At 37.9% G+C, this 25,235-nt stretch overlaps 1 protein-coding gene across 1 annotated transcript in view; it reads left to right on the forward strand.

The window, feature by feature from the left end:
• The first annotated feature begins 6,853 nt into the window (after positions 1-6,853).
• ANK2 (ankyrin 2) overlaps positions 6,854-25,235 on the forward strand; it is a 320,058-nt gene continuing 301,676 nt past the window's right edge. The window contains exon 1 of the mRNA XM_081332775.1: positions 6,854-7,476. Within this exon, the coding sequence (XP_081188901.1) occupies positions 7,402-7,476 (75 nt within the window). The 5' untranslated portion in view covers positions 6,854-7,401. The remainder of the gene's footprint in view (positions 7,477-25,235) is intronic.

A 25,235-nucleotide genomic window follows, 5' to 3' on the forward strand; every position in this document is an offset into this window, starting at 1 on the left:
GAAGAGATGTAAGCATGATATGGATTTCTCAGAACTTAAAAAAAGAATTGTGTGTTGGGGGAAAAATTAACATCTGTACATTTTTCCTTTATCAGGAAAATAGACATTTCTTCTACACATTTTAAGGATAGTTAGCAAGAGCAAGAACAAGAGAATTAAGAAAGTTTTGGCCTAGCAACAAGAACTAGGTTTTAAAAATGAAAAATACCTAGTCATTGGCATTTTTGTAATCTTTTCTCTTTCAATAAATCTGATTCTAAAAATCTTTGTAAAAATCTTGTTTTCTCTTACTAGGGGTTTGATACATATCTCTTTTTTCTCATAGTCTTTGACTTGCCCATGAACATATTTTTTCCTGAGCTTATTTTATGTCTATCATCTCCCTATCTTTGTTTTTGAAATCAGTTTTCCTTAAGCTTCCTACAAAGGAGATGACAGGAACTGTCTCTCACTAATTTATTTGGGAATGGCTATTTTGCTTTAATGTAAATTTAACATAATTTCAGAGGAAACAAATAAAATGGTTGGATAGCTTTTTACTCCAGTAGTCGAAAGAGTATATTTGAGAAAGTATATTTGAGAAAGATAATTAAAGGTAAAGGTTCCCCCGCACATGCGTGCTAGTCGTTTCCGACTCTAGGGGCCGGTGCTCATCTCCGTTTCAAAGCCGAAGAGCCAGCGCTTGTCCGAGGACATCTCCGTGGTCATGTGGCCGGCATGACTAGACGCCAAAGGCGCACGGAACGCTGTTACCTTCCCACCGTAGTGGTCCCTATTTTTCTACTTGCATTTTTACGTGCTTTCGAACTGCTAGGTTGGCAGAAGCTGGGACGAGTAACAGGCGCTCACTCTGTTACGCGGCACTCGGGATTCGACCCGCCAAACTGCCGACCTTCCGATCGACAAGCTCAGCGTCCTAACCCACTGAGCCACCGCGTCCCTAATGAAAGATAATTACAAAAGATAATTTTGATATATGGCAGAGTATTATATGCTTTTAAAGATATAGATAGCCCACTTCATGTTTATATTCATGACAGGTAGCATACAAGAAGCAATAAATAGAAAATAAGAATTTCCTTACATTTTTGTACTATGCTAATTTTAGATACCCACTTTAATTAGTATCCACTTTTTAATAGGGCATTTAATGATTCCTAGTCTCAGAAACATTTCAAAACAGCAAGGTACAAATTTTATCAGAAAAAGTGAATTACTTCATTATTCACACAAAAAAAGCAGAGGCAACTTATTCCCAATAGTGTTTATACTACCTTCAAAATTTGTTTTATTTTCTGCCTTATTTATTTATTTATTTTATTTATTTATTTTAATTCCATTTATATCCCGCCCTTCTCCGAAGACTCAGGGCGGCTTACAAGCTTAGCAGTAGCCTTCATTCTATGTATATGCCTGCTTATTAGGGCTTTCACACACACCCCCAAGCGGCATTATTACAAAGTCAGCTTAATTGCCCCCAACAATCTGGGTCCTCATTTTACCTACCTCGGAAGGATGGAAGGCTGAGTCAACCTTGAGCCTGGTGGGATGCGAACCTGCACTAATTGCAGGCAGCTGGTGTTACTTAAGGAGGCATTAGCCCACTGCTCCAGCAAGGCTCTTAAATCTTCAATATAAGTTCAGAATTAAATTAACATATGTAGATGGAAATAGGTATCTATAAATTGTAGTTACTGTGATGTCCTGCTTATGGTTGGCTTTTGTTGTTGATATGGCTGAAATTGCATTCCTATATACCACTCTTCACCAACCTGGCGACACACACAAATTATTTTTATAAGTAGAAATAGGGTGGCAAACATATCTAATACTTCTTCCTCTATCTGTTTTCCCCATGAGGTGGATTGGGCTGAGAGAGAGTGACTGGCCCCAAAACACCCAGGCGGTTCAACTCTTAGAATTCCCCAGAATTCTGGCTGGGAAATTTGGGACCTGAAGTCCACACATCTTAAAGTTGCCAAGATTGAGAAACATCGCTTTAAAGAATAGGAGCCCAGAAAGCATCCATTACTAAACCTGTATTTCTTGGCTCATTTTCTACAGAGGCTAACTCAGTTGGACTCCTTCCTAATTAGGGCTTCTCAGGATCATGCTATTAATCTTCATATAGATCTTCAAAATAACAGGAATCTATCCTTTTAGTGTTTTGATTTTTTAAACCATTGTCCCAGACCTATAGCTAAGTTCTCTTGTTAGATTTAATGGGGAAGCCTTGATGAAAGACTTTCTTAAAAAAAACAAAAAAAAAACAATATTATCAGCATAATTCAGCATAGAGATTCAGAATTAAGTCCCTCTTCATTCAGTGGAACGTGTGCAGATAGAATTTTATCCTAAATGTTATTATAAAAGATATTTGCATTTATTATATTTATGTCTCACCATCCCTCCAGTAAGTTCATCTTTGTGAAGTAAATTGTGCTGAGCTATAGCGATTACCTAGAGTCACCCAAGGAATTCTTGCCACATATAGTTAAAGCAAAGGGCACAAAGGGAATTGTACTGTATATTGGTATTGAAAAATCCTATTTTATGAGATGAAAAGGCAAATGAAGGAATAAAAATGGTTAATATCAGGAAAACATTAACTGTGTTATGTAAATACCTTTTATGCATGAAATAATTTGGCAGTAGATGGTAATGATGCAAGTGTTTCTATGGACTGATGGTTGTAACATTTCACAGTAAATATGTTATATAAAACCTAAAGGCCATTTCTTCAGAAAGAACAACTGGAGTGTGAAATTATAGCTCTTATAGGAAAAAAAAAAGACTAGAGTAATCCAAAGTAGGCTAAAACCTACTACATCTGGAATAACATTTACATCAAAATATTGGTAAACATTCCTAATAATCAAATTTGACAAAGCATTGCACACCGGGATATTATTCATTTGTTTACAATTTGTTAGCCTGTTTTTCATCTTGATGGTGCAATGTGCAATAAAAGCACAATAAAATAAACCATTATAACAAGTAACCTTTACTGGAAACAAGATTAAAAAGCAACAAAATTATAACTTATTGGGAAAAACAGACAAATTTAAAATGCTTTGGAAAATAGACTATTTGATTTGGCAAGGGTAAATGGTTACTCCACACTGGAGAATGTTAATGACAAAATTATTGCATATCCTAACAGAGGATTAATTCACCCAGTACTTATGGTGCCAATGTATCCAGCAAAATTTTATTCAGTGCCTATGAAACTTCCCATCTCCAGCTGATAGGGTATTTGGAGATTATTCCCCTTTTACTCTCCAAATGCTTAACTTCCTACCCCTCCTTCATTTTTCTCTCCCAGTTTCTGGAATTACCAACAGAGTAAAAAGCAAGGAATATGCTGGATTTAAGCCTACATGTGCTCAGTACTACTCATCTCCTAGCCATCAATCTTCTTAGCTGATCACTATCTGCTATTTTTCCGTTGGGAGACAAATCTCTCTCAGGAGTCTTCTGCTCCATCCTTTCCCAGAAAGTACTAGGGTTTCAACAAAGACTCCAGCTCCCTGTCTGTAGCCAGCCATTTCTCTTCTTCCCCTCTTGGGTCTTGGATGAAGATTCCATCTTTGGGATTTTGCATCTCTTCCTTTAGGGAAGCCATGTGTTGACTTTTCTTCTCCCTCTGCAATCTGGGAACCAACAAATGCTCCACACACACGTCAACTTTACTTTCCCACTTTTGCCACTCCCTTCTAGAATAGTTTTTATAGTCCTTATTTTTCTCTCCTGTTTCTAATTTTGGGTTAGACTGGCAGCATGGGACATGGTCTACATTTGCCCCACAGTAGTCCTGGATAGCAGCCAGTTCCACTTATCAGACTGCACCTGTATTTCAAGTATTTAAAATACACCTGTACTTCAAGATTAGAACTGTCAGGTGCAAGCAAACAGAACAGCCTCAAGAATGGGTCAACCACGTTTCTTCATTGTTGATCACCAGTTTACAAGGATCTCTTTAGACTATTTGTCTTTCCTTGGGTAGATATAGATTGAAGAGTTTGACCTTAAACATTTCTTTCCCCAAATGGACTCTAAACTAGAATATTACTTTCCCCAAAGGGCCTCCTGTCCTTCAGCCAGTGGTCACAAAAGTGAGCTTCCTTTCTTGTTTTTCTCCTTTTGCTGACTTATAGCAACACAACAGCAACCATTTCAGGCCATTAAAAAACACAGCATACCACACATAGATTGTTTCTCCTACATTTTTCTGCAACAACTTTTGGATGTACAGATGTTCCTCATTTAATGACCACTAGTTCAGTGACCACATGAACTTGTAACTGAAATGTATTTACAACTGGATGTCAAAATTCCAGCAGCTGCAGCACCCACAAGGTCACACAGATGTGATTCGGGCAGCCAGCCTACATTTTAATCTGTCGCAGTATCCTATGGCCACATGATAGTGATTTGCAACTTCTGCCAGTTGCCCACAAGCAAAGTAAATGGGGAAGCCAGCAGAAAGCCATCTTTCTTAATGACCCATGATTTTCTTAATTACAGTAACTAGGTACTGCAAGAACTGTTTTTATTAAATAGTATGGTCATGTGACATTGCTCTTTATGATTGCATTGCTTAGTGATGGAAATTCCAGTCCTAAATTACCTAAGGACTACCCATAATCTGAAAGTCTTGAAGGTGACTGTATGCCCAATCAGGAGGTTTTACTTGGAAGAATCAAGAAAACTCTAGATCCCTGGGTTACGATAAAAACAGATTACCGGTAGTTTTTCTGCTAAGCTTGATTCTGAACTGGCACCTTGCTATTTTTAAAGTCAGGGAAGTTAATTTTTCATGCAAACCTCTACCTGGATTGATGGAGCCAGAAAAATGACAGGGAGTACTAAGCGGCAATGCAGACAGGAAATTATAAATGGATAATAGCATTTAATTCCTATGGAAACACAAATAACTAGATGACAAACATTTGGACTTTGAATCATGTGATCCTGAGAAGATCTGTTGTTGTATTTTAAACTATTTCAAAAAGTATATATTAGTGGACAAATTGTTTGCCGAAATTTTAAGGAAACTGACAGATACATAGATTAATAGATGGGTGATATGTATATTATTAATATATACATATGCTCTGATTGAGAAATATAAGAGAGAGAGAAAAGAATCAAGTGAGCTGTCTGTGGAACTGAAGCCATTTACATCCCAACATAACCAAAAGTACTATAATGACTATTGATTTTTTAGAATCAATTTTTTAGATGTGATCTTTAAAAATATCTTGATCCAAGTGATTCTGGGAACCCTTTTTTTGCTGAACCAAGCAGAGCCAACACTTTCCTGTTGCCTACCTTCATTTTACACTTTTAAGGTTTCAATTTTAAACAGATTTAACTGGAGGTACTTTTTATTTAAATCAGAAAAATGAGAGACATTTGAGGCAGTAGTCTATAAAACAATTTTCCTATATTAAAGTAAATATATTAAAATTCCATTTTAACGTATCAATAAATTTTGAGGAAAGAGCAGTCAACAACCTTGTATCAATTAATGGTTGATCCTTTTTTTTACATCTATTTGTCTGGTCATAAAATGTCCTTGATTGCTGGCAGAAAGCCCTCAAATATGGAGCCAGGTTTCTATCTTTTGGCAGGAACAGCCATTAAAAGGTTTATTTTTTGTGTTTTCATCAGCTTTGCCACAGAGGACAGGATGGAGAAAAAACTTTTCTAAGGATCTGAAAATCAAGGTTCATAGGGAAAAGGTGGTAACCAGCCAGAAGAATCTTGCAATTCCTTCGGGATGCTAGTTCCCATTTTTTAAAACCCCATATTCTGAGGCTATGTAAAAGATCCTGCACTTTCCCAATATAGAAAAAACATCCAACCATTAGATATACTACTCTAAGATTACAAAATCCTGCCTGTTGCTTCAAAAGAACAAATACTGCATTTATTTAATGCTTCCATTGGTGACCACTGTGCTAACGGGAGATTTCAGTGATCCATTATTTTATTTTGATCTAGAATACAAGACAGATTATAAAATAAACGTAGCAACAAAACATTGCATCAAAATAAAGGTAAAAGGCTGTCAAAATTAAAAAACACGCATCTATCATTTTACACGGCACTTAAAACCCTGTTTAAAGACAGATATATTATCTTGGATCAGGAAAGGTCCACTTTGCTAGTACGCTGAAAAATTACAACACGCAACCCTGTCCTGCCTGCTGATGGTTATGGAGCTAAAGGGGCTTAGCCCCAAATAAGTTGGGGTGATGTAAAACCTGCTTAGCTTTAGGCTGCAGTCCCAGAGCCAAAGAAGGCTCCCTAGCAGAGTTTGAACCATGCTTCACATTCAGCTTCGGCCACAGTGACAACAAGGGGAATCCGGCTGCTTTAACCTAGAATCTAGGAATTGGGAATTACTAAGGTGACCTGAATAGGCTTGCTCTGCCAATCCCCCTTTCTTTCGCTTTCCTACGACCGTCCTGCCGAGCACAGAAGCAAAACCTTAACCCTGCGCGACCACACCTCTGCCGCCTTTGTGGCGAGTGCCGACTGGCTACAATCCTGCAATTCGTTGAGCAGAAACGCCGGTGCGTACCATACGGCTGTCTAGCGTTATATTTAGGGGGTGAAGTAGGCGGATTCTTAATATCCGTGTCCACGCCCTCACCCTCTCCTTCTGGCTTTTCGCCAGCCGGTAAGGCACGGCAAGCAGCGGCAGCCACCGGCCGTATTTCAAGGCGCTGTCCATGACCTCATCGCCAATGCAGCCTCCCCTTTTTTTTTCGATCCAACTTTTCCCTCTCGCTCCGCTTATGTGTGAACGCGCGCGCGCGCGTGTCGTTGAGGGAGAGAAAAGCGCTCCTCTCCTTCTCCCCAGTCAACCCACGCGCACGCGCGCAAATGAAGCTGCTGCTGCTGCTGCCGCCGCACCAAGACCCGGAGGAACAGATTGAGCACAGGCGCTGAAGGAGCGCCACAGCGTCCGCCGCCAGAGCGCAAGGAAGCAGCAGCTGCTGCGGCGGCGGCGGCAGCTGCGCCTCAGACTTTCCCGGGGAAGGTCATTCCCTGACCAGTCGCGTGCCCTTCCCGCGCTTCCCGGCCCCCGCTTGCACCGCCACCCTCGGACCCCCGTCCACTTCCTCGCAGGCGGAGGCGAGCGGTGGTGGGGAATTCGGGCATGCTTTCTGGAACGGCTGTGCCAAGTCTCTTTTGCCAGAGGCTGGAAGGAAGAAGGGCGACGGGTCACTGAGGAAGGTGAGAGAGACTGAGAGAGAGAAGCCCGGCAAAAGGAGCTCAGCGCTGCTTTAAGGGACTAGACGGCGGTTGTTGGCACTTGCCACCAGGCGACCCTTTCGTAGGACTGGAGCGGACCGTCGGAACGGAGACTCAGCCAAGGGACGGAAGATGGCTTCCCCCTCCTCCCCTGGCCCTCCTGGAGGCGGGACATCGCCCCATTCCAGCCAGACACGCCTTCGGCAGGTGGGTGCGCGCTGTAGGTCCCGCGGAGGCAGAGGGTGGCAGGCACTACTACACCCACCCCACCCTTTACTCACACGCGTACACAAATCCGCGTAAATATCCACGCTTTCCCATTCCGGGGTTCCGCTTTTATTTACATCTTGGAAGAAGCTACGTTGCGATCGGTGGGGATTGGGTTGCGAGGAGGCGCGGTTGGGACGAGACCATGTCGGGTGGCAAGTCCAATGCTAAGGGGAAAAAAAGGTCCATTTTCTTCAGCTGCACTGGGGAATGAGAATGACCAATTCAGGTTTGTGCGCGCAAGTGCAAAGGAACTGAACGCTTCGCCGCGCAAGGTTATCAGACAAGCTTGTTGATACCACTTATTCCCTTGTGCTGTTGCACTCTGCAACAGATCAACTGTCAAACGACTATCTTCTGTTTCAGCTCTCCCTGCTTATATAAAATTCCTTAAGATTCCTCTCGGCATCATTTTGTGCCAAATTTCATGATAATTAATGCCCTGCCCTTCAGTCATATCAAATGAGTGTTCTAGCCTTCATGCTACCCTATACTAAGGAGAGAGAAAATTCCATGTTATTTGCTATAGATGAATAGTATAGAGAAGTTTTACCCTAGTAAAACCTATAAATGTCATGTGCACAGGAACACCCTGTCATACAAGCATATCTGCATTATTACAATACAGAACATGTCCCCATTTAAACAGTATGCAAGATCTCTAGACAACATGTTGCCTGGTTATTTAGCATTACTTATTTTTCTGCAGAGACTGATGTACTTACTATATGTAGGTACAGAATTTCATACAGCATACCACACAGCAATTGCTGCATCCTCCATCTAAATGACATCATTTATCTATATAACATTCATGCACATTTGCTGCCTAGCTCAGAGATTATGCAAAATACAGGATGTGTGTGTGTGTGTGTGTGTGTGTGTGTATGTGTGTGTGTATGTATGTGTATATGTGTGTGTATATATATATATACACACACACACACATATATATACATACATATATACATACACAGACACACACACACACACACATATATATATATATATATGTTTTCTGAGGTTTTCGCGGGTGTTTGTATGTAGATCTTTGGTCATTCGGGTTTTTCCCCACGTAAAATTGGAGGTATCAGGGCAACGTTTCGACAAAATCTCATCCGTCATCCTCAGGCTGGTGACTTCAGCTTCGTTCTTCTGGGAGGGTATGCTGACTGATGAGAACAAATGAGTTTGAAATGGCCATATCAGTCTCCCTTTAATTCTTTGTTAGCAATCCAAAAAATGTACAGAAATAATGAGTTGTCACAGTTGTGACTACAGTCTGTGGATGGCCTTAGGTTAGGCTGATACAGGCAATAAAATTTGGCCCATATTTGGGCCTTGCAAGGTATTCTAAAATACTTAACAGATACTATATATATACCATATCACATTCAGTGATGACATATGAAAAGTTCCATTTATCTCATCAGGAAACATAATTCATATTACTACTGCTTTCCCCTAGTAAGCAAAGAGACAACATTCTAGTACATTTTTCTCAGCAACAAAATATTGATAGCATGTATGTCAAATGTGATGTTACATAATATTTAAATGTTATTGAGGTATAAAAGCCTTATTTTGAAAGTGACACCGTTTTGCCGGAGGGTACAGTTTCAATAAATAACCCTGGGAAGGAAGGAAGGAAAATATAACATTTAATTGTCATAAAGCTCTGTGTGATAATACAGAGATACATTCCATGGTGTGTTACCGAGTGATACAGAATGCAGTTCCACTGTATAGAGCAGAATAGTGCTGCAGTTTGAGTATTTCAGAATTGTGATTTTGTGTGAAAATGGAAGAAGCACCCAAAAAGTCAGTTCCACACTGGGAAAATGCAAAGGAGCACATGTTATAGTTCACCTGAAATGTATTTTATCATACATTTATAATACAAGGGAGTAAGACTAGCTCCATCTCAGCCTGGATTCAGTCATCAGTAAATAATGTGAAGAATGAGAGGGATGTCATTTAGCAAGTAGCTTGAGCTGCAATATCAGCAAAGGAAGCTAAAATGATTTCAGTGATGGTGCTAAAAAGTTTAGTACAATAATTTCAAAGATTATCTATTAATGCAGTGTCATTTAGTCTTTTATTTATTTTTTTTAAAAAATCAGCATTGAACTTTTTAGGGGGTTGCTCTTTTAATTTTTATGATTGCAGATATTTTATATGTACAATTCATTTTCTTTGTACATAAATTTGTATTGCGTCTAAATTTGATTCTGTTTTATATCTAAATTATGAGCTGAACCTACCCTTCTGTTGTCTTACTTTCCTTTTGGCTTTTTTCTTAGACTGATAAGCTGTGTCATGGATAAAGGTAATGTCTAGCAATGTGATTTGAGAGATAATGAATTTGGTTTCCAGTGCCATCTATTAAATTATCTAAAATGAATTTGTCTGCTGCAGTGAGCAGAACCTTGCAAAATAACTATTAGGATTCTAATAGGAACCACATGGCTTTAGTAACTCTCTCTCTCTCTCTCTCTCTCTCCCCTCCCCCCCAATAAGGGTAACATAAAAATGTGCTACATCAAATTCTGAAAACAACTGTAGAACAATGTATACTTGTACTATATATTAACACTTCTTATCAAAATGTATCTGTCATATAAAAATCTTAATCAAATTGTATGCTTTTGGTTAAGGAACAATTATGCAAAGTGATGCACATTTGGAATTACCAATTAATTATTTTCATTCTGTACTCTTTTGCAGTACATGAAACTGAAAGACATACACCTTTCAGAGAGTCCTGCAATCGCTTTTGTATGTATATGTACATATAAGGGCTTGCTAGCATTGTTTACCTGTCTGATGTCACTTCATATACCAAAACTACTTCCAAGTTCAGATTTTCAAAAGCATACTCCCACTTCTTATTATATCTAGATTAATTTAAAATATGGAATATTCTGGAAATGAATAGAGATACTTAGGGTGTTGTCCCTTCCTGCATTCACAGCAGTTGTTTACTTTAGATTCACTGAAGTATTTATTTTTCATGTAAAACATTTTTAAAAACATTTGCAGTGAAATTTGTAATATATAGTTATTCTGTCTGCTATGTGACAATAAACTATTGACAATGTACTTACTGCAAAGGTTTGAAATTCAGACAGACATTAAGTTCAGATAATTTCTTGAATAACGAACATTTAACTCTATACCGAAAGGTCAAAATCATAACTCTAGTCATTTTATATTTCTCTGCTTTTTTGTTTCAGAGTCAGCTAGAAAGACTCTACTTCCAATAAAGTCACTCCTAGTTTATTTTTAGTAAGAAGAAAACTGAATAAAAATTTATTCTGAGTTTGTTTTTCAGTCTCAGGACTTGTGAAATAAAATATAATGAAGTATAAAACTGAGTTTAAAGATCTTGGTTGGTTGGTGTCTCAGTTTCATAAAATTTACAAGAGAGACAGTTTATATAATTAGTAATTTTTCAACTTTATCATTCTAAATTGCTGGTAAAGATCTGCATTTGAATACTGCATATATTTTTCCATGTGCAATGGGTTTTTCATTTCACTAATGCAGCATGCAGCATGCAGCAAATTTCAGATAGAACTCTGGATCGTATAGTATATTCAAATCCATACCTCTGCAATTCATACCTAGTAATATAATATGCTATTTGTCTGCATTTCCCCCTCTTGTGCCTTAACTGGCTTGCTTCTTAAACTAATATAATCTGGTGAAGTCCTCTTATAGACTTGCTCTAGTGACAAATTATCAAAAGTCTACCTATTTATTAAAAATAGGTTCATCATCTAGCTTGTTAGGAGGTTGGAGACTAATTAACTAGCATTAATTTTAATGTTTAACATAATTGACTTTAAAAGTTTATGTGTATCAAATCACATGCCTGTTCTATAATAGAGAAGCAAATAGACAAACCATTTATCACTTTTAGATGCAAACTTATTTATTTTTAATCTCATCTTTAATTTTTTTTCTACATAATTCAAGGCAATGAACACACCTAATACTCCTTTCTCCCTTTCCCCCCACAACAATAACCCTGTGAGGTAGGTTGGGCTGAGAGAGAGTAACTGACGGAAAGTTACTTGGCTGGCTTTCATGCCTAAGGCAGGACCAGAAGTCACAGTCTCTTCTACTTTGTAGTTTGATACCTTAATCTTATTTTACCTAGACTAAACTGACTCTAGCTTTCTGAGCTGTACCATAAATTATATATATTAATCAACAGTCCACCTTGACTCTACTGTTTATGAGAAAGTCATCAAATATAAGATTTCCAGTGAGGAAAAAGCTGATTTTCATATCTGACTCTTTTTGAATGGCTTTATTTGCTTAAGCGTGGATTATTGAATTATAGTTACATGATAATAATAGTTTTATTAAATTTATATGCTTCCCATATAAACCTTAATTGGTGTTTGTCTGCCATTATTTTTATTCCTTTTGTCACATCACCTTTTAACTGAAGTTATTTGAACATAACATGATTATCATTTTGCTGGTTAATAACTGAAATACAGATATTTGCTCATTCGGTCATTGACCTTGGGTTTCTTTAACCCAGACGCTTTATGTTATCTTTGTAGCATATGTTTAGGTAAAGGTAAAGGTCCCCCCCGCACATGCGTGCTAGTCGTTTCCAACTCTAGGGGCCGGTGCTCATCTCCGTTTCAAAGCCGAAGAGCCAGCGCTTGTCCGAGGACGTCTCCGTGGTCATGTGGCCGGCATGACTAGACACCAAAGGCGCACGGAACGCTGTTACCTTCCCACCGGAGTGGTCCCTATTTTTCTACTTCCATTTTTACGTGCTTTCGAACTGCTAGGTTGGCAGAAGCTGGGACGAGTAACAGGCGCTCACTCTGTTACGCGGCACTCGGGATTCGACCCGCCAAACTGCTGACCTTCTGATCGACAAGCTCAGCATCCTAACCCACTGAGCCACCGCGTCCCTTCATAGCATATGTTTAAAGGGATTTAAATCATATTAATATTCAGTATGCTGCACAAATCTTGAACTTAGAATAAACCATAGTTAATGCAAATACTCTCCCTCACATTGTATCCAGGGCAAGTTTCTAGTGTACTTATCTTTAGTTGCTTCATTTTCTCTTTACCTGTTTCCAATTTTTCTTCCCACCTTTGTAGGGACTTAAGATATGTGTATATGTATCATACTTGGAGCAAAGATATTATGGATAAAGTTTCTAAGCCAAACTGGACTACCTTCAATTAAAATAAAAATTTTGGAACTGATTAAACAACATGAAATGATAGCCAGTTGGAATGCTGCCAGAGAAGCTGCTGGATAATCTGAATTTTTTTCAGTTGCTTGGCAGTGAATAATTTATCCACAGTTGCTTTATACTGGTTCAAACATCTTGTGTAAACATGCTGAATGACCTGACTGGAAGCTAGTATTTTTAAAACTGTATTTTAAAGGATTTGTTATTCTTTTTGGGAACAATCAATTATATTTTTCTAAAGCCTTTCAACATTATAAGACTCCAAAATTTGTTTTCTTTGCTTTTTTTAACATACCTGTTTCATAAAATAACTAAAATGTGTGGCTATGTAACCTCTTTTGGAGGACACATTTGCCTCGAATGGTGAATTTTTCAGGTGGCTGAATGACAGTAATAAAGACAGCAAAGTCAGGTGGTTTTTGTCCAGTAACAAACCAAGGTAGAACATTGCTCAAAAGTGAAAATAGAAATATTGTCTTGCTTTTGCTTAGCTAGCTTATGGTTGCCAAGTGTTAGCAGGTGAGAACTGTGAACTTGGCATTGAGGCTTTATTCGCTGCATTTGGAATTGGAATGCTTGGTAATTGTAAGGCGCACTTGAAGGCTACATGCTGAAGTTGAAGCCAGTGGCTATGGACTTGAACCAGGGGATCACGCCCACCAATGCTTGTTGGCTAGTGATGCACACATTTATCTTGCTTGTTGATTAGAACAACTCAACAGCATCATCTCAACCTTTGCTTTGAATGAAACTTCTTCACAGGTAGGGAAGTTTACATAACAGCAGATTAATATTGCTTGAGGTGCTACAGTGCTGACTGGGCTGATAATCAAATTGCTTTGATAAAGATTTGTACAACTTTACATGTATAATAACAAGTAGCAGAGAGTTGGGCCAGGTACACAATTACTTTCACATGACATTTCCGCAGGCTGTTTGCAGAACACTGATGTCTTATGGAATATACTCAAGAAATACTGCCCTGCATTTTCCTGGCTACTGCCTAATCTATTAATATAAGAGCTATCATTCATAAAGTAATTGGATAGTAAGCTAGATGGTAAGGTTTGAACTGGTTATGCTCCTTAAAAAATATTTGTGTATGTGGGCTTTCAGTTTTGATTCCTGATGACTCTGTGGACAAGTCCCTGCAGTTTTCATGACAAGGTTTTCTGAAATGGTTTGCTATTGTCTGCTTCTTAAGACTGAGAGAAAGTGACTGGCCCACTTAATTGGTTTTGTGCCTAAGGTGGGATCAGAATTCACATTCTCAGTTTCTAGACTGATGCCTTCACCACTAAACTGGCTCTCTTTAAGAGATGAATTGACTAGCGAATGTAGAATTAAAAATAATCACTCCATTCAATCCTGAATTGGATTAGCTTTATGATTAATCGTATTAATCAGATTCTTCAGTTTCTTATTAAACTTTTCTTGAAAATAAATATGGGCATTTGCTTAAGTTGTGTTATAGAAGATAGTATTGGAAAGAATTGTTTTGCATATATGTACCTTAAAGCAGCCTTCACCCATTCTCTTTTAACTTTGTATTTTATATTGATGTGATTTTAAAATGCCCTGTAAACCACCCTGAGTCCTTCGGGAAAGGGCGGTATATAAATCTAATAAAATCTAAATCTAATAAATCCACCCTTTTTTGATTTGATTGTCGGCCTTCTAAGAAGAAACTTCTATTGAACTCTGTATCATGTGAGGAGCCTCTGGTACTATTGATTGAGCATCCTATTACCAAATGGAAAAATTTCTAGAGTGATAAATATGGCTGAAGATTTTATTCTTTTTTGAAGGTGTAGGTGCAAATGAAACTGTGAAGATTTAAAAAAAGGGTGTCAAGATGTATTATCTTTTAACAGTTCATGTTGTGGGTGACTTGCCATGACCTCACTTGCACTTTACCACAACACAATCATGCTCTGACAATGCCACTCTTTTCCCTGTAAGTTATCATTAGGTATACCAGATTTAAAGTACGTAGTTGTTTCCTCTTAAGATGATACCAGCTCACCACGGCTTCAAGATGTGTAAAATCTTACACGTTGTTATACGTTACTTATATACCTGTAAATGAGGCTTGCTGACTTGCTGACGATGAGATTACAGATGTACTTTGCCAAATCCTGGGAATGGTGGGAATGCCATCACACTGACTATTTTTTTCCAGCATTTGTACTTTTGTTTTTTGAGTTCCTTTCATATCTATTGACTGCTTCTATTGCTTTTGAAACTATTTCCAGGCTTCCAGTAAAAGAGGATAGACTTATCATTTTATCTGGGGAAAAGAAGTTTATATGGGGTATTCCACTTTGTTTTCTAAACTCTATCTTTACCTTAAAATAGAGCAGTTCCACTCATTTCAGCTTCCAGAAAACAAGGTGGGATGTTGAATCAGACTTTTGTTACTGAATTGCCAGTTTACTTCCCAAGTTCACTTTTTGATTCTTTACCAATAGCTAGTCAATTTCAATTTTCCAGCTTCTTAGAACTTGGGACTTATTTACACAAACAAGGCAGGACTTAAGTGTTCTTTCTGGAGATATTTCTGCCCTATTGTCTTGCCATATCTTTATTTTAGCTTGGAAGATGCTAAAATGAGATGTGGGAGGAGGGATAGATAAACTGAATGAGTGAAACTGGGCCCACCCTAGTCCTGCTTTTTGGATGTTTTCCTCATTAACAGGTAATGGAACCAGTATCGGAGCAAGAGGGAAAAAGCAATAAAGTTTCCTGTGAAGAGTGGCACAGTATCAGTCAGCAGTGATTCAGAAACGGCACAGAAGAGACAGGATAAGAGGTTGGCAGGGGGGACAGTACATGTTATTCTGGCATTGTTTGGGGTGACAAACAATTAGCCCTCTAATTCAGTATTGGTCAAAAGTCTACAAAATAAGCAGAAATATACTCTATATATCAATAATATATGAAATGCCTGTCAGGATTTTATATAATAAAATGCATTTAGCTCATTATTGAAAAAATATTTTAAGAATCATTGCATTAAATTTAAGTTTTTCTTCTCTTCCATTCTGTTTCCTTCAGTATTGTATCTTTATAATTAAAAATCTAAGGCAAGATTATCTTTTTGTAAACATTTGTACAGCTTTTCACTAAAAATAAAAGGATTAAAATCCTATAGTTTGTCAGACAAAGGGTTATATAATTTTTGAGAGCTGGTGTGGTCCAAGAGATTTTTGAAAGTGGGAAATTAAGTTTTAAATTCCTTCTGGACAATGACCATAGAGAAAACTTTCCAACTTCAGTATTCAAACCACTTTTATTCTGTTTTAGTTTTTAACTCTGGATTGATTCAAAAAGTTGCTTATATGCCTGGAAAATTTTTTATTCACAATTGGGAGATACCACAATTTCCAGGAATTCCCCCTGAAACTTCCATGTTTTCATGTCACATCTCATATTGTTTTGGAAAATCAGCTTTCAGGTGGTTAGAGAGGCTTCAGTGCTGAAAAAGTGGGGAAACTAATTCATGAGTTCTTTTATATCAAAGACAGACTTGGGGTTTGGAAAATCTTTTTTAAATTATTTTTTTGTTAACAATTGTAATGTACAGTAACCATAAGCCTATGCAAAAACACAACATTAATTAATGACATCTGAGCTCAGAAATATGACTGAACCATGTGCTTTAACTTTTTCTTGCTCTCTACGTATAAATCCATTCTGGATTATTTCCTTTGGGTTTCATTTATGTTATTTATTTCAGCTGTATAATTTAGGATAGAACCAGTGATTATTATAGAAAAACTGAAAATCAGAAATCTTTTCTGACCTATTTATCATCTGAGATCTACCAGTGAATTCTGCTATATTTTCTAGTTTTTTTCTGATGTGAAATAAATTTCTTATATTTTAAAGTAGGAATATCTTGCCCATCCTCCTGTCATTAATTTGACCTAGGAACAATATTTTCATTAACTCTGGATGAATAAGAAGCTCTTAATTAGAAAGGAAAAGCTTTGACAACCATCAGAAATAACTTTATACTAAATGGATAAAATTATAGTAGATAAGATTACCTGGAACTCTTGGTTAATGTAAGGTAGAAATTGTGATAGAAACATTGGGAAGAACTAAAAAGAATGTGAGTATTTTGTTTGTATTTTTATTCTGTTTTGGCTCAGGGTGAAACAATGAGTCAAATTAGTAAAAACAATTAGTTTTCACAGTTAAATATATCTAAACAGTTCCAACTATAGAAATCTTTTGGAATGATTTGTGAAAGTTACATTTTCTTACAGTAAGTTTAAAAAACTATTTACACCTATTTTTCTTTTATCTACTGCTTAAAATAATCCCACTGAATTCAGTGCAGATCACTCTTATGTAAGATTCCACAGGTTTGCAGTCATAGCCATAAAACCTAATGACAAAATGTGAAATTTTGGCTTACTGAATATAATGCATAATCCATAACTATTAAAAAAATGGTAGATGTTTATAAGTTTTAATGCAGTAACAGATTGTAGCCAACATATGGGCACGAGTCAATTCCTTTATGTATGAACTATTTGGAAGATTCAAATTTGCAATTAACATATAGATTTCTCTGTCATTTGTCTGATAACATTAAAATAATAGCTGTTTTTGTTTTTCCTACCAACTGCTGGGATCAATTATATGTGCCTGTTCCACATTTTTCTGTTGTTGGTAATCAAATCATGGCTGTGGTTGAGTCCAACAATACGGCTGTGGTTCCCACCCTAAGAGGAATAAAGCTGACTACCCTGACACTGTGCAGTCTGAGAACTTTGTCGAGTATCTTGCACTGCATATTGTATAACTAATTTAGTTTTAAAAAGAGAAGTCTGCATGGTTGTAAAGTACTCTGGCTTATCTGCATGCTTTAATTGCTTCCACAGAATATAGGAGCACAATGAAGCAAGGACTTGAAACTTTTCAATACTAAAGGAATCTTTGTTTACGTAACAAAAGATTCATTCATCAGAAATGCTTGCAAAAGATTAGAGATGAGTGTACACTATGTTAACCATTTTATTCCAGCTATACTGGAATCAAAGCTATAGCTATACCGCTATAACTAGGGCTCTATGTATAACAGCATCTCTTCTTTAATCTGCATTTTAATGCAAATTTCATGTTGCATTTCCTTGAACACTGGTGGTAAGCAGAGTACTAACCGGTAGCCAGTGGTAAGTGATTTTGCTTTTTCATTTGTGTCTGCCTCTGTCTCTACCAATCTGTTGCATAACTGAATGCTTAAAGTGTAGGCTGCCTATCTTGATTTCTTTGCTTTTTGTTTTCTTTTCTGGCTATCACATACTAAACACTGATTTGTTTAGCTATTTTCCTTCAAAATTCATACATTTTTAACAACAATAAAATTTGGACTTGGTTCACTAAGCCTGACTTATTTTATTTATGGCTTTATATTATGCCTGAATCCTGAATTGTGGCTTATTCATATTTTAGTTCTGGTTCGTTCTTTTTATTCCTTTTGAAATCTGGGTACAGAAAAAAAACACCAAACGGAGGAAAAACAAACCCGATGCTGATAAAACAAGAGGTGATTATTTTACTTGTCTTTTTGACTCTTCTTTGCTCAACAAATTGCAGTGAATACAAATCCTGTCTTATGCTAAATAAACCATGTTAATTCATTTTCTGATTCTTCATTTTGTTCACCAAATCTGTCACAGAGTGCATGTCTGTTTCAGCCAAAGTTTGAAGCATAAGATTAATAGCTGGTAAATCAGAAGCCAGATTGTTTTTAACCCTTTGTTTGGTGCTTATGTTGAAATGTGTTTAAAATGCCATTCCACTATTATGAAATTATATGACTCTAATCTTTCTTAATTATGTTTAGGTCTTTTTGATAGACCTGCAGTCTTAATAAAAATTTTAGTTGAGTTCCCCATCTCCTCAGCAGGCCCTGTGCATGTATATATTTGCTAAACAGCATCTGACTGATCTGGTTGTGTGATCTTTGTAAATTCCCGTCTGATATTAGTATTAGTTTTAAATGAGAAAGCATCTATATTTATGTTGGTCTGTTGAGAATATACACAACAGGATAATAGGAAATTATGAAGAATTGATCTCTTTTAATTACAAAGTAGTAATGGTCTGGCTTTGTGTTGCTCAGTTGCACCTACTGTTCAAATGTTTTTGGAGCCAGAATTCCACAAAAAAAAATTCATGTGCCTGAAAGAGATGCTTAGCTCTGGAATTTTCTTTCCACAAAATTTCTCAAAAAATCATTAATTTTTAAATTTATCAATCTACCAATCACTACACGGCAACAAAGAGATAACTAGGTAAATGTTGAAGAACTACACTTTTTTGCATAAATTTTATTAAAAGTTTTAAAGAGAAGATAAAAATAGCAAAAAATAATGCAGAATAAAGAAAAAAAACTGAGAAAAAGAAAGAAAACAAGTGCAGAAAAAAGGAACAGAAGCTTCCAATTTTTGTTGCAGCAAATTTATGTATTACAAAGATATCTCTTACTTTATGGTTACTAAAATAGCTCTCATTTTTTATAATCTTCTAATTATCAAAACCACAAATCACAAGTACCTTTTTTCTGTTTTATGCAAAAAGTTTATAAAGGATTTCTAGACAGCCATAAATGTAGATGTCTTTTCTTTGACCAAGGAAGTCAATTTAGTCATCTCTGCAAATTCTGTCATCTTCACTGAACATTCCTCTGTTAATGGATAATGTTGAGCATATAATAATCTCGCTGTAGTGGTCATATACATAAACAAAGCTCATTTTTCTAGCTATCTGTCCATTAGTCAAAAGGCCAAGAGAGATTCTCAGATGACCATTGCTTCCCATCACCCCAGCCTGGGGCCTTAGCTGGTGCCAAACTCTAAAACTGGCTGAGCACATCTTTAAGAGGGGAACCCCCACTTTTTGGAGTCAGCCAGGCCTTGGTGATGTATGCCAGGTTGACTTGCTCCTTGCCAATAACTTCTTGGACAAGGAGATCTTTATTCTTGACTGACCTAGCATTCACCAGCAGCAGCCAAACCCCAAAGCCTGAGTGTCTGCTGTCTGTTGGCACTGGGAGTGAGCTCTTTCTGTCATGGTCAGATCATGCACTGCTGTCTGAGGTTCTCCTATGCTGCTCCCATCCTCAGGGTGGCAAGACCCATTTGAGCATCTGCCCCTGGCAACTAGTGGACCTGAATGGGTTGGAACTGGGATATCTCAGGGCTTTGCTGTAATGGTCCTGCCAAAGCTCTGATCATGTCCTGGAACAAAAAGGTGTCCGAAGCTTTGGATAGAATTGCGCCTGTGTGGCTTCTATTGACCCATTGCTCCCAATGCTCCCTATCGATGACAGAGGAGCTGCATGTTCTGAAAAGGACTAAGGGATGAAGCCGACAAGATACAACTTAAAGCTGATATTAAGATCTACCTCATGGCAGAAATACCAGTGATTGTTTCCCTGCGCTTATTACATCGGCAGAGTGTCACCCGGTAGCTCTGTTCAGGATCACCTGGGTCCCTCCTGGGACCTTCAGGGTTGTGCAGAGAAATTTGTGAAATACCCGATGGACAAAGTTGCTCAGATTCGTTCCCAGTTGGAACCCATGTCTGGTGTAGGTTCATGCATGATGCCTCGGGAAAGGTTGTAAAGTTTGATCCTGTTGGACTTAATGATGTGGACAAGGTCCTCAGTGCTGTCAGTGCAATCACCTGTCAATTAGATCCCAGTCCCTCCTGGCTGATGAAAGCGTACAGAATGGTGATAGCCAGGTAGATTCAGGCAGTGATAAATTCATCACTGCAGGAGGGGATACTTCCAGGATCTTTTGAGGAGGCCCTGGTTCATCTTCCTCCTCAACCCCCCCATCTTTTGATCCCACAAGTCTGGACAATTTCCGTTCAGTCTCCCACCTTCTCTTCTTAGGGAAGATGATAGAGAAGATAGTTGCTTAGCAGCTTCAGAGCATCCTGATTGAAAGAGATTATTTAGATCTCTTCCAGTTTGGTTTCAGGCATGATTATAGGACAGATCAACATTGGTTGCACTTGTGAATAATTTCTTGGAGAGAGTGGGATGAGCATCCATCCTTGCTCTCCTTGACCTCTCAGCGACTTTCAGTATAATTGAGCATGGCATCATTTTGGGCTGGTTGTGATATTGGGCTGGGGGTAGCCTCTTGAGCTGATTGGGTTCCTTTCTCCAAGGCTGGTCCTAATTGGTTTGATAGGGAGTGAAAGGTTCAGTGCATGGCTGCTCCTTTGTGGTGTGTTATAAGGCTTTGTTGTCTCCACTGCTTTTTAACATCTACATGAAGCTGCTGGGTAAGCTCATTCGCTACAATGGGATGATACTCAAGTTTACATCTCGATCCCAGCTGACACAAGTGATGTTGTCATTTGCCTTTTGCAGTGCCTGGAGGCTGTGGGAGTCTAGATGGGGGGGGACAGACTTCAGCTGAAGCCTGGTAAGACTGAGTGGCTTTGAGTGTGTGGAGCTTCCCATTCCAGACTTTTAACATCTTTTTAGACTGGATGGGGTTGGACTATCTCAGACAGATCTAGTGTGCAATCTGGGGGTTTTCCTGGACTTGACACTCCTGCTTGTTGAGCAGGTGGCAATCATGGCTAGGAGAGCCATTGTGCAATTTTGTGTGTTATGTCCTTTCCTGGACTGGGAGTTCCTGCGCTCAGTCACTCAAGCCCTGGTCATCTTATGGTTGGACTATTGCAATGTGCTCTACATGGGGTTACCCTTAAAGACTATCTGGAACACAGCAGGGTGGGCAGTTCTTGAGGGTCCTAGGATGGCCTATAGTACATCGCTGTTCCGCAAACTACAGTGGCTGCCAGTTTGCTTCGGGGTCCAATTCAAGGTTGATTATTACTTTTAAAGCACTGCCTGGCATGAAATCAGCTCTCTGAGAAACTGGCTCACCCTGATGGGATTAGTCCACCCACCTACGCTGGCAAAAAGGGCATGCTGCGGACCCATCAGCCAAGGAATTTCAGCTGGCAGGGTTTGGAAGAAAAGCCTTTTCTGCCATGGCTCCTGCCCTGGAATATCATGTCCCTTCAGTTGAAATCCATAGTCACCCTTTTGTTCTTCCAAAAGGCCTTGAAGGCAGGGCTGTGCCAACTAACCTGGGGCCCCAATGGGGTGTGGCACTTTGGCGTAGATAATAACCCACCTCCACTCTCTGTGTACTTTGCTCCCTCCCTCTCCATCCTGTATTAAAACAAATTAAATTGTTTTAATCGAATTTAAATTTATGTTCCTTATTGTTCTGATGTTTTATAATGCATTTTAATTGAATATCTATAGGCCACCTAGAGTTCTCTTTGGTGAGATGGGTGGTGTACAAGTTTAATAACTTGTTTGAAATTATCTGAATTAGTATACATATTTATTTTCAATTTTTTCACTTTCTTACAAGTCCACCAGACATAATATATCCCTTCATAATGTTCACATTTCCAGCATAGATATACATTCTAGACAGTCTGTTTATTGAGCAATACCAACAGTACATCATTTTATAAAATAGAATATAGTGCAAATTTCATTCCTTTCAACTGTATATTTTCCCTTAACCATTTGTATATTATAATCAAAGTTTTTATCCCATTTTATCATAAATTATTACTCTTCCTCTTAAGGTCTCAAATGTCAACAAAAGTTTATATACTTTAGCAATTACATGTTCATCATTTGTACATATCTCTTTTTCAAACTGTTCCTTACACTGTTCAAAGCCATAAAATCTTTTATCCACTTTAAACCATTCTGGTAATTGTACATAAAGGAAAACATCAATAAGTATATCCTTCCATTATTAAATGTTCTCTTTTATTTTACATTTCCTTGATAAAAGACTAAATCTAATTATAGCTGTTTCTGGTTGATAACCAATGGTGAAGAATAAATGGTAGGGAAAGATTGCTTTGGATTTTTATATTATGGTCTAGAAGACTGAGCAATCAAACAGTAGAAGGTTCCAACTGGTTTCATGATGGGTATGTAATTCAGACAACTAAGAAGCTAGTAGAATGCTCAACTAAGCATTCACAAAGTCTAGGAGAAATACTGGAATGGTGAGATCTTGTTTGGTAGCTAATGTGGGTTAAAACTTAAAAGTTCAGAGCTCTAGAGCCAGAGGTTCAGACTAGTAACCATAAGAGACAAAGGTCACGGCTCGAAGATGGGCACCCAACAGTATAAAGATCCAAGAAAGTGGGATAAGAGAGTGGCAAGAAAGAAAAGTGGTCTGGGGATCAAGGCTTAAAGTGCCAGAAAGCTCCAGTCTGAGAACGATAGAGAAATGCAGATTCAACTTTGGACAGTTGTTTTCAATAGAGATTGGTAGGTGCGCCTAAGCAGCCACAGCTGAAGGTATGGCTTACTTAGAGGTGTTATTGTCTTGCTTTCTGAGTAGCTAAGTAGATTGCCTTTGCTCTGTCCTTGGAAGTTGATGGTGCATCCTATGGCTAGGCTCCCTGCCAGGACCTTCTCCCTCATTATCTGCATCTGCCCTTAGCTATTCTTTCTCATTGTCTCCTTTCACTGCTTCAGGTGATTGATTGCCTGCTGGCTTCCAAGGCTGACAAATTGTTGGATCAGATGGTTCAGCCTCTGACTCAATAGAATCAAAACAGACTATAGCACTTACGATTTTCTGGAATACTTGTCTTGAATGGAACATCAGTTCTAGCAATCTTGATCTTTTCTGCCAAACTGGTTCCAATGGCAATGCTAAAGATATTATTCTCTGTTGCAGGCATCTATGCCATGTTTTTCAGGATCTCCTTTATTCACCATCTCATGAAGTTCTGGAATTGTTCCATTTGGAGTGAAGTCTACTGTTGTTGATATTTAATTGGATCCAGAGAGAATCATTTATTCCAGGAATAGAACATATGATGTCAGACAAACTGAAAGGCAGGTGTGCTTTGTGTAACTGATGATGGAGAATTGAATTTAATTTATATAGGCTAGATTGCATGTCATTGTTAGCAATAGATTTATGGCTTGTGGAATACCCTTGATTCATCTTGATCAGTGGAAGCTTAATTTCTTTCTGTGGAAAAATGATCTTTCAGCAGTTTTCACTATTGCTTATACCATTTGTGCGTCTTGTTAGAAAATGATGTTATGTAATGCTTGGGATTCAGCTTCAAAAGGCATTTCAAAGGCATGCATACATAGAAAAGTTGCATGTCTGAAACTGTTTGGCAGTTTCATATGTCTTAAAATTCATACAGTGATTGCAGAGGAAAAATATATTTAAATGTTTAAAATTAATTACATTTCTTATGGCTGCCCAGTCCAATAAACTCTGGATAGCTTATACATTCTAAATAAGCAGTTAAAAGTTAAATAAATAAAAAACATACAGTACAGACTAAAAACAGCCATAACAATAAAAGAGGGCAGGAGTCCTTCAACACACTATATATTATGGCTGCTTTAAAGAGCTACATGTGAGTGCTAACTCCGTTCTCTTATATTTTCCAAAGGATCTTTTCTGAATTATTTCAGAAATACTGTACTGTTCTATCAATTAGTTTTCCATTCTGTTTGAATGTTATCTTTTCAGTCATAGAAGTGGAATGCCCCATTTAGGCACTGAGTAATGTCCTGCCAGAAGAGGAACCCAATCAAAGAATCTTCAGGTTCACCTCGAAAGATGATTTAATACTGACCCAAAGATGCATTTTTTACATGGGTATTGGTGAAATGAACCCATTACTCCCTTTCTTGAATGCTCACATTGGTTGTTACTTTATTTCCAAATTAAATTTAATATGTTGGTGTCAATTTGCAGTGTTCCAAATAACTTGGTACCAACACATCATAAGGTTAAGGTAATTCAAATTTACAATACATCAGTATGGTTAAGGAAATTAAATTTTGTCCATTTCTTCATTGGTTTGCCCATCTTATTACATCTTTCCGAAAAGTCCTTCTCTTGATGGCCCACTTACATAAAAAATTAGTATCATGAGAAGAAATACTTTTTTTCTGTGATGAAGTAGTGTCTTTCCGAAAGAGGTTCATTTGGCATTACTCTATATTAAATGTAAGTATCACTTCCTGCTAATGAGGTTTAACTCCCAGCCATGATATAGACATACCCATGTTGGTTTCTTGATAGCACTATAGTAGTGGTTTGCTTTGTCTTTACCTGATTTTATTTTTTACTTCCTGGTTCAACATGTGGCTCTGGCCTTTCCTATCAATCTCCCACCCAAATATTAACCAGGTCAGACTCTCATATACTTTGATCAGGTAGTATTAGATACTGTATGTGCAGTCACTTCCTACGGCAAGGTAAATGTACCATCTAGAAATTTTGGAGCCTACTCCATCTCTGATCATGATGATTATCTCAGGATTTACAAAAGATTTGTAAAAGTAATGAAAGTGGAAATTAAATATGTGGTGCTGAGCTAACATACATCCTTTTTCCT

This window comes from Vipera berus (assembly GCF_964194415.1).
Source record: "Vipera berus genome assembly, chromosome: 7".
Classification (NCBI taxonomy): Eukaryota; Metazoa; Chordata; class Lepidosauria; order Squamata; family Viperidae; genus Vipera; species Vipera berus.